Source organism: Erythranthe guttata, chromosome 3 (assembly GCF_056151865.1).
Source record: "Erythranthe guttata isolate IM_541 chromosome 3, IM_541, whole genome shotgun sequence".
NCBI lineage: Eukaryota > Viridiplantae > Streptophyta > Magnoliopsida > Lamiales > Phrymaceae > Erythranthe > Erythranthe guttata.
This window is the reverse complement of record NC_142535.1, coordinates 2,140,416-2,151,319: the sequence shown is the minus strand read 5'-3', so window position 1 is coordinate 2,151,319 and position 10,904 is coordinate 2,140,416. Positions and strand designations below refer to the sequence as shown.

The following is a 10,904-nucleotide window of genomic DNA, read 5'->3' as shown; positions in this document are numbered from 1 at the left end:
CCACGGGATGGCTATCGTTCGTATCTACCGACTCTCAGAACATGTCTTAATGTCTTGGAGTCTTGACACGGACCTTCAGATATGCCTCAATCTGAGATGTCTTATACTCAGACTCAAACTCAGATACCACTGTCTCAAATGCCACAGTCACAGACTCAGATGCACGATGGTGAGGCAGAAACTTCTTCTCGTCCATATTATCCGGCGTTCGATAATTATCCAGATCCTAGATCAAACAGACATCCATCCGGTATGTTTAGTACCTTTGATTTTATTTTTAATACTATCTACAACTGTGAGTATAATTATAATCCCGTTGATGCAGATCCGTACACCCCATACCCGTACTATAATCGAAATATGAATTCGGAAGACCCAGCTCATTTGGGGTATACGCATAAGTTTCCGTCTACATCACGACTGGTAGATCGTCAGATAACACCTATTCCTTATTCTCAATCCGCAGATTCTTCGAGTGATAATGAAAATGATGAGGATGAATAAGTTGGTAGACCGCACAGGCCTAGAAGACCCCCGAGATGTGACACTGGAGGTCACCGTCATTGGGATATTATTATTGTAGTTTATGTTGGTTAATTATTAAAACTTTGTAGTATTTTAGTTATTCAATAAAAAAAATTCGATAAACTAAAGGATTTGGAAACAAAATATTTCCTACTAATTAGGCATTTTATTTTTATTTAATAAGATATAAATTTAAAATATATATATATATATATATATATATATATATATATATATATATATATATATATATATATATATATATATATATATATATATATATATATATATATATATATATATATATATATATATATATATATATATAATTGAAAAAATAGTTCTTTATTTATAACTTATATAAAAAAGTTCTTCATTTGAAAAAAAGATAATATAATTATCAAAATAATTCTTTATATATAATTTATGCAAAAAAGTTCTTCATTTCACAAAAAAGTAATATAATTGATAAAATAGTTCTTTATTTCTTAATTATTTTGTTAGGGTATAATTAATTAACTTTGTATTATTTTATAGTGAATTATAAAATAAATTGCATAAATAAATGAAGGAAAAATTTTAAAATACAATATATAATTAATTTAAAATTAAAGTTCAACTAATGAATACAATTTAACAATAAAAAGAATTAAGTAAAAATAAAAAAACCTCAGCTTAAATCCAGCTGTTAATATAAACACAATCCGACGGTTGTTAAAAGGCATCACTATGAATGCCGCTGTAATCCTGTGTGGCAGGTCAAAGGGCGTCGCTTTGAACGATGCCTTTTAAGGGTCGTCCGATCGTCCTGATCGATCCCGGACCGTTAGATTAAGAGGACAAAAGTGGAAAGCTGGCCATTGATCCAAACACAATCCAACGGTCCTTAAAGAGCGTCATTTCAAATGATGCTTTATTGTATTTATGAAATCAATCCAAAAAACACCCCAATTTTCAAAAAAAAAATCCGAAATATTCTAAAAAAAAAAGGCCCAATTGTACTGTCAACGACTGTACAATTACATAAATGTACTATCAACGACAGTACAATTACGTTAATATACTATCAAAGACAGTACAATTACGTTAATGTACTACGAGTGACAGTATAATTACTGGTAATGACAGTACGATTACGATCAATGTTTAGCGGCCGGAGTAAAAAAATGGATAAAAAAATCACTAAAAAAAATCAACGCCAGAAACCGGCGGCAAAAACATAATTTCAGGAAAAAAAAAAAAAAGTTTAGAAAAAAAATTCAAAATTGGATTTTGTGCTCAAAATCGATTAGATTGGGGTTACAATTAAGAATTGGGTGTAAAGGGTTGGGGGTAATTTTGTCATATACATTATTTTTTCCTTTAATTATAATACATATTAAAACAATGGGCTTATTGGTCAAAGAAATATAACCCATGAACCTAGAGTAATAAAGATGGTTGGTCATAGACTTATGCACAAAAACCCCATCTTATAATTTTAGTAAGAAATCTAGCAAAAGCACCAGTACGTGTAACAATAGACTTATATGTGACCATCTAGATGATGCATCCAATAGAACCATAAAATAGCGAAATGGTCCACAAGGTGGAACTATAGAGCCACAAATATCCCCGTGAATTCTTTGTAAAAATGTTGGACATCGCTACCAATTTCATTGGAGATGGTCTCATAAACAATTTCCCTTGTGAGCATGCAATGCACACACATTCATGGGTAAAAGAATCTTCTGGTTCTTTAAAGTATGCACATATGATTTTTTTTCTTATTAGGGTAAATAGCATTAAATTGCCTAATTTTTTTTCCGTTTTTGCGGATTACAACCTCCACAAAAAAAAAATTTCGATCCCACTGAAATTCAATAAGTTGTGTTACGTTGCCCATTTTCAGGCCAAAATGACTAGAATTGGACACATGCGTGTTGCACATGCGATTTAGAGGGTTTTTTTTTTTTTTTCTTTTCAAGTCTAATATATATATATATATATATATATATATATATATATATATATATATATATATATATATATATATATATATATAGATATATATTAGCCTAATTTTCCCTAATTCATTATCTCCTTTCCTCTTCCAACAATCTTCTTCCTTATTTCTTTCCTCTTCTAGCCAACGTCCCCGATGCGTGTATAATTTCCCAAATTTTGCCCATTTTCTCTTCTCAATTCTGATATTACCCAGTTGAAAAAATCAAAAATCCAAGCACAATTATGATGATGTGTCTGCTATTAGTTTGGGCAATGTGAATCTTTCACGCGGGAATGATTCGGGATTAGTTTACCATATTTAGTCGTACAAATAAGGTTCGTGTTTGCGTGGATTAGATTTTACCAACGGACAAGTTGGCATAATTGTTCAGCGGAAAGTGGATTGTTCGAAAGAATCGAAAATTGTTGAAGCACCAATGAATCCATCGTTTTTTATTATTCTTGGATAATCTTAATATTGAAATTGGTTCACCTGATCACGGAGTTACTGTCGGAGTCTAATTGTTGTTGTAATTGAATGATGGTCTTGGGATTTAAATTGGATTTTCTTAACGTTTAAGTAGACAACTTTCTTCCTTTCTTCTTTTCATTTGTAATTTTTTTTTCTTAACTGTGTTTGGATTTTGCTTGGAAATAAGAGGAGGAGTAGGAGGAAGAAGAAGAAAGAGGCAAAAAATGAAAGGAGATATAATGAATTGGGGAAAATTAGGCTAAAATAGGGTTTTTAACTTGAAACGACAAAAAAAAAATTATCAAACTAATCAAAGAGAAAATAATTACTTAATATGACTAATGTTGCTAAACATTAACTTATTGATATATGATGTCTAAGAGGAAACAATTTTGCATAAATCATCATTAAATCAAGAAATCATACTCCAATAAATTCCCGAAAAAAAAAAACTTCATACCAAAGCAATATGATAATATACTTATAACAAAAACTACTTTAAAAGCCAACACTACATACCATCTTAGTATTATCCGATTACGACGAGTTGGTACCTAACATCTACTGTTGGAGTAAAAGACTAAGGTTCGAATCATGCATGTCACCTACTTTCTCAATTCGTAACACAATTTGAATTTTGAAAAAGAAAAATCCAAGAAATTTAAACAACTATCATTTAATCATATTACATATACTCCTTTTTCATGCTACTCTTGTTTTTTTTTTAATCAAATCATACCATTAAAGTTTGCCTCCCATATTCACCACCATCAATCCTCAAGTACAAGTGAGACTAAACTTTCTGTGTAGACCTCCGCTTCACGATCACGATCACGGTCACGGTCAAAGTCAACGGTGTGTTGTCGCCTGACGCAATTATCTCTCTTATTGTAAATAAAAAATTCCGATCCGCATGTAAACAGAACCTCGCCAGTTGGCAAAACAAACAACGGGGCTACGTAATTAGTAAAGGATTGGTAAGGAATAGTGACGTATTTAGCCCAAGAATCTTCGACCCCATACTCATTCCAAATCGAGACGTCGATAATATCAGTCGGAGAATAGTTGGAAAACACACAAAGACATCCTTCGAGAACTCCCAAGCTCGGATGTTTATAACCCTCCATACAACTAGGTTGTTTCACGGTTTCGAAAGTCTCACTCTTCAAATCGAAACAAACAACTTCCCATTTCGGATCCGTTAAAAAATCGCTTATCCAGTGAAACTTCCCACTCATAAACTTGGCTGCACCATGCAAACATGTGTCGCATTTATAGCACAAACTACTAACTCCCCAAGAATCGGCCTTTAAGCTATACACTCTTACGGTTCTCGGAAAAGTGACGTTCAAACCAAACACTAACATACTATAACAAACGGCGCAAATCTTGTAATCGCCAGTGCTCTCGTCGAATCCAAATCCGTATGCACTAATAGAACCGAGATCCTTCGGGAACATCGCTCCGGTAAAGAAGTCGGGCAATTCCTTGGACTCTCGTGTCGAAGGATTCAACAAGAAAAACCGACATTTGTCGACCAGAACGCAGATCAAACCGTTGCATGAACCGACGATAACTATATCATTCGAACTATTCATCGGAAAGAAATCGAAAGAATCGACACGAGTGACCGATTCGGTCAACAAGGAGGACAGAGAACATGCCTTTAGTTTGCCTTTACAGGCTAAGATGATTCTTTGGTCGGCGAAAGATTCGATCTTTTTCGAGCGTTGGAGATGGGTTTTGATGAATTGTTTGCTTGAGATCAATGAACGCCATGATGGGGAAACACACTTGAATCTCGACAGAGTTTTTACCGGGAGTCTGCACAAGATTTCTTCCATGATTTCTTTGGGAAGATGATCGGTGGTTTTTCCAGCCTTGACGGTCTCCATTTGCGGCGGTGGCGGCGGTGGCGGCGGCGGTTTATGAGTTCGGCCGTATGAGGAAAGGCACCAGACTAGGGTTTGAGGTTGTTGTGTCAGTATGAGGAATCCAGACTATGGTTTTTATTAGGAAATCCCAAACACAAATTTCTTCTTTTCTTCTTTGTTATTATCTAATTTCCTATTTGGGAAAATTGTACATCACCCCCTATAATTTCTATTATTTTCACTTTACCCCCTAACGTTTTTAAAAAGTTAATGTACCCCTTCAAAATGTTGTTCTTGTTGCACGCTCTCCCGATAGCAAAACTTCGATGGACTATTCATCGGGAATGAGTATTTTTGTTGCTTGTTGCCCCTTTAAATGTTATTTATGTTGCATCTTGCCCCTTAAAAACACTATTTTTTGCACGTTGTCCCTTTAAAATGTAAACCAAATCCGACTTCTATATACTCCCCACGAAGTAGAAGCTTTGGGGAAAGTCAAAAAAAAAAAGAACGTCTTCTTCCGACATAAGAAATTCTTCCAAGAATTCTAAGCCTAAATTTTTCAAAAAAGTACTTACAGTACTGTTGTGTTTCCGAGCTAAAGTTCTAGCACAAGAAAGTCGAAGTATATACTTTATTCGATATAAACTCTTTTTTTTTTTTTTTTTTGAGGATCGCTATAATAATGAGAGAGATTTATGCATATACGCCCAAATCGATCAATAATATTAAAATCTAATAAATCATCACAAACCGACTTTCTAATGGGATGCCCTAGTATGTTACAAAATTTAGTTTTAGCCAATGTCGCAATCAGAGGAATAATGGGAATAAGGGTATCGACTTTCTTAATAGCACTATTGATTAAAAATGAATCGACTTTCTTAATAGCATTATTGATTATAAATGAAATTTCTATAATTTGACTCCGTTTTTGTTGCACAATGCCCTTAAAAAATTGTCTTATGGGGCAAACGCAACCAAAATACTGTTTCAGAGGAATATCTCTTTTTTGAATTTTAGGGGCGAAATGCGAAAATGAAAAATTTATAGGGGGTGAAGTGCTTTTCGTCATTTCTTTTTGTAGAAGACCAAACACAAATCAAAATCAATTAAAATGATCCCAATTCCCAACTCATTCACACTACCATTTTTCTCAAAATTCAAATGCAAAATTCACCCGGTTAGAGTATACATCCTTATTGTTTTTCTTGTTATATGTATATGTTAATTTTCTTTTTGAGTAGATAAATAAATATTTCATGTAACTTGGAAATTTAGAGAATATAAACAATTTCCTTAGTGGTATTTGGAAGAGCATTAGAAAGTGTAGAACAAACAATGAAAGCGGGTACCATGTATTTATTTAATTTTCGGATCCGAAGAACAACTACGAATGTTGAGATTGATGTTCCAGGTGGATTTCTTCGATTGAATTGAGCATGTCCTGAAATGTTGGAGTCACTGGTAATTAGGCGTTTTCTTCGATTGAATTGGGTATTTTCGTATATACCCAAAACTTCGATTGAATTATTCGCCTGTATAGTTAGGCTTTCGCTTTTCGGCAAATGCTTCCAAACCTTCCAAGCGGTCCTTTGTATGCAAGACCTGCGCGTAGCAGTCTTCTTCCAATTCTAAAGCTGATGCCATATCTACCTCCAACCCTCGATCAATGGCTCGTTTCGCCATACGTATTGCCAAAGGTCCCTTTAATAAGAAAATCGATTACATGCGTAACAAAGGGAGAATAAACAACATGCATATAAATAGCAAAAACTAGGCTATATCACATTAATTTACGTTAAAACATATGCATGAAAGAATGTATTTATGCAGTTGACCATTTACCTTCTGATTTATATCCCTCGCGATTTGAAGAGCTTTCGCGCGAGCCTCGCCAGCTGGCACACAGTAATTAACAAGTCCTGTAAAAGAAACCTATCTTCAGCATGCATAAACCAGCGGCATGCTAAAACAATTTCGAAACCACTCATACGAGATTTCACATTTGAAGATATATATATATGAAAAATAAAAATAAAAAAAGAATTCAAAAACTCCAATTAGACATACCCATGGATAAAGCATCCTTACTACCAATCTTTCTACCCGTAAATATAAGTTCCTTTGCTGTTGATTTTCCCACTAATCTCGGTAGCCTTTGCGTTCCCCCAGCACTGTACATGCATTTCTTCACAAATTAGTTAATGCATATACATATATATGTATATATATATAGGGAAAAATACAGTTTTAATCGCTCAAATTTGCACTGATTTCACATTTGGTCCCTCATGTTCACAAAAAAACACATTTGGTCCCTCATGTTTCAAAAATTCAACATTTTTAGTCCATTCTGTCAATTTTCCGTTAAAACTAACGGAAACAAGCGTGTGCCAAAACTTCCTGAATTGACGGACTAACAGTAAATTGACCGAAAGGACCAAAACTGTTAAATTGTTGAAACACGAGGGACCAAATGTGAAATCTGTGCAAACTTGAGGGATGCAAACTGTATATATATATATATATATATATATATATATATATAACATACCCAGGAATAATAGCAAGGCCCGTTTCTGGTAGTCCGAGCACAGCATCTTCCCCTGTGCCATTCATCTTGAAAGTATAAAGCAAAGGAACACGACATGGCAGCAGAGTAAAGATCACTATATCTTTTGGCACAAAGATATTTACTGACCACATATCCGAAGATCACACGATAACGCCATTTCAAGACCACCACCCAGTGCCGCGCCTTCGATGACAGCTATTGTAGGGATATGAAGGTCCTGAACATCGTAAATTATTTTCTTAATTTGAAGTAGTAATAAATAGATAATGAAGAGAGAATCCAAAGTAATCTAAGCATAGAGGAAACAAGTTTCACTCTTAAGGATAAAATGTCGATAAGGATAAGTATAAACCTCCAAATAGGAAAATGTGGAGCGTAGCGAGTTCACAAAACTCTGAACTTCAGACGGGTTCATTGTTATCCTTTCCTACAAGTCATTATTCCAAAAGATGCGTCACCGGGCAAGTTTATAATAACTCTGAAATTGACATCTGATATATATTACGGAAATTAATGCAGAAAGCTCCATTAAAAAAATATTTTTATCTTGAATATTTAGAAGGGCAACTGCATATAAATATAAGTTACATTTATCTGATAATGCCTTAATAAGAAACATAAGTGAACTTCGTGAGACAACATGAAACGAAATATTCGCAGATTCAATTTGAATTTCTCACAGGTTTTAATCTATAAAACTTAAAGAATGTTCGCTTTTGGCACAACAAAACTATTAGGCCTCGTTTGGCTGCCAAGATAAAATTAAATAATCTAATGAAACCCAATTGTAGTATTGGATCTTGGAAGATCCAATAAAAAACATGCCTAAAAGGCAAGATAAGGCATGATAACATAATATTTGCGGGTCGACCCGGCAAATTATTAGGGATACCAAACATCAAACAAAGTCCCATTATTTAGTTAATCATGGCTAATCTTCCCAACCAAACGGGGCCTTAACATGCATCTCAGGACTAAGATTAAATCTCCGGGATTAACTATATTCCTATCTTGTAAAATTCACGATACAAAGGGCATGGGCCCACAATTGTAGGAATGTTTTACCTTCAAATCGGCACCTGCGCAGAACACTCTGGGGACTAAGCTGTTGATCATCAACACTTTTGCCGTATGGTCTTTATAAACAGCTTCAAATGTATGCTGCAATCCCCTCAGCATATCCTTTCCAATAGCATTTTTCGTTTCAGGCCGCTCCAAAGTAACCTCCAAAATTCCTATACGTAAAACATATTTCAAATGGTAGCAAAACAATATCTTAAGGCAAGAAATTCCAAAAGAAACCCGAAAATAAAAACCTATATTACACACACACACACACACACACACACACACACACACACACACACACACACACACACACACACACACACACACACACACACACACACACAAACGTCTGTATCTTCATTGACTTTACGCAACTTCTATTTAAGCTAGTTAGCGTTAGTGGAATTTTCAGTATCCAACACAAAAGAGTTGGTTACATTGAAGTATAACTATCGATCAATTGCTTAAAATTCAATTTAAAAATTCATCCTAGTACGAATATTCTTCGAATATATGGCCGATTGGTTAAAACTCCGAATGATCAGCTAAGGAATTGCAATTTATAACGAGGAAACGAAGCGATTACAGATAAACTCATTGCACAGAAAGCTGATCGCCAGTGACTAATTAATTACAAGCAAAAAAATAATTCAACTCCGATAAATCGGAAAGTAAGCTCAAACTAAGTTCTTCGGGTAGGCCATTTGATTAAATATTAATGTTTATGTTTCACTTCACAATTTCATGAAGACTCAATTCAAAACAGCCGACGAATCTAGAACAATAAATTAAACGATAAAAATGATGAAATAGTTCCGGAAAAAATCACGAAATCATAGCGCAGCAGAAAGTGTAAACAATTACCAGAATCGGAATCGGTGAGTTGGTGCAATTTAACAGACTCGGAAGCTGCTGACTGCAGAAGGAGGGTTCGAATGCTCTGAAATCTGAACAAATGTGGAGTTGTGTTTTGAAGCTTTAGATTCTTCAACGAATTGGCTATGGAGGCAACGGCTACCATTTTCAATTTCATTTTCTGGGTTACGAATTGGGGATTTTTTTTTTTAAGAAGATAATCTGATTTGATCAAAGGGCAGAGTCGGATTTCTATATTATTAATTTTTCGATTATTATCCAGGGATAATTAGTGAAAAACCCCCAATACATTTGACTATATTAGAATGGATATAACCTCATTTTACATATTAGTGAAAACCCCCTTATTTTATATTTTAATTTAACTTAAATTAAAATTTTAAGTGGTGTGTCTATATTACCCTTAATTATTATATAAAATCACCAAACCCTATTTCTCTTCTTCATCTCCCTTTTCTCTCCAGCAGCCACTATCTCTCTCTCGTTTCTATCTCCAACTCCAAACCAGATCTCATATGCCCACCGCCACCCTCAGTCCACCACCGCCGTCGCTGCCCTCAGTCCACCACCGCCGTCGCTGCCCTCCGTCCACCACCGCCGTCGATGCCCTCCGTCCACCGTCGTCATCATCGCCCGACGGTGCCCTCGTTAATCCTATACTCTTTTTTAGTCTCTCCAAATACCAGAAGCCGTCATTCAATAGGCAACAATATCTCTCCGATTGCCTCGAGTCGCGGCTCTTGCCGATTCATTCAGGCCGATGATGAAACCGGTAATAAAAAACACCTACAACTTATGTTTCGAGAACTCATCGGAGCAAAGCTGTTAATTCATCCTATATGTAGCCAATTTTAGATCAAATTTTCAGATTCGGTTCAGATCTGTATTCATGATTTTCGATAAAAATGTGGTTTGTAGTTGATTTTCGATATATTGTGGAGTGTAGTTGATTTTTTATATTAATTTTCTCTTAAACCATTTTAGGCAACCGTAGCGGCGATCTGATGTGGCAGAGTGGTAATTGGCGGTTGACGCAAGTGATTTGCGTCCTTTCTTCACCTGAGAGTGATTGGCATGTAGAAGTTAGGGAGTGGTTGAGACGGCGGCGATGGAACAAATCACCCTCACAACTTTCGGATTCAACCCATGATCGGTGAAGATATAGCCCTTTCTCGATGGATATGCGACTGTAATGTTGAGGATCTGGATTCAACTATAGTTGATTATAATTTCTCCTAAATTGACATTTTTTATTTTATAGTTGATTTAGATAAATTATAGTTGTTTTCGAATTTTATAGTTGTTTTAATTCGTTACGGTTGTAGTTGGTTTCAATAATAGTCGTTTTTGTTGGAATTTTGGTGTGTTTTTTGGCTTTTGCTTTTGTGGATTTCAATAATTTGTAGTTGATTCAGGGTGCATTTGGATGGAGGGATTTGGGGGAGGGATTTCAAATCCATAATAACAAATCCCTCGGACTTGTTTGGATTGAGGGATTTGGAGATGGATTTCAAATCCCCACCCC

The 10,904-nt window shown here is 35.1% G+C and overlaps 2 protein-coding genes across 2 annotated transcripts; both read right to left on the bottom strand.

Annotated features, from left to right (window-relative positions):
* Positions 1–3,618: 3,618 nt before the first annotated feature.
* LOC105951018 (F-box/kelch-repeat protein At3g23880) lies at positions 3,619–4,929 on the bottom strand. Its single transcript, XM_012974411.2, has one exon. It carries the CDS (start codon positions 4,876–4,878, stop codon positions 3,754–3,756), a length of 1,125 nt encoding a protein of 374 aa, XP_012829865.2. The 5' UTR covers positions 4,879–4,929; the 3' UTR covers positions 3,619–3,753.
* Positions 4,930–6,189: 1,260 nt separating this feature from the next.
* Positions 6,190–9,632, bottom strand: LOC148771495 (putative enoyl-CoA hydratase 2, mitochondrial). The gene is made up of 8 exons (XM_088815393.1): positions 9,368–9,632; positions 8,501–8,670; positions 7,788–7,862; positions 7,562–7,652; positions 7,415–7,466; positions 6,931–7,034; positions 6,706–6,782; positions 6,190–6,564 (listed from the first exon to the last, which is right to left on the bottom strand). Exons 1-8 carry the CDS (start codon positions 9,534–9,536, stop codon positions 6,388–6,390), a joined length of 915 nt encoding a protein of 304 aa, XP_088671519.1. The 5' UTR covers positions 9,537–9,632; the 3' UTR covers positions 6,190–6,387.
* Between the last annotated feature and the right edge of the window lie 1,272 nt (positions 9,633–10,904).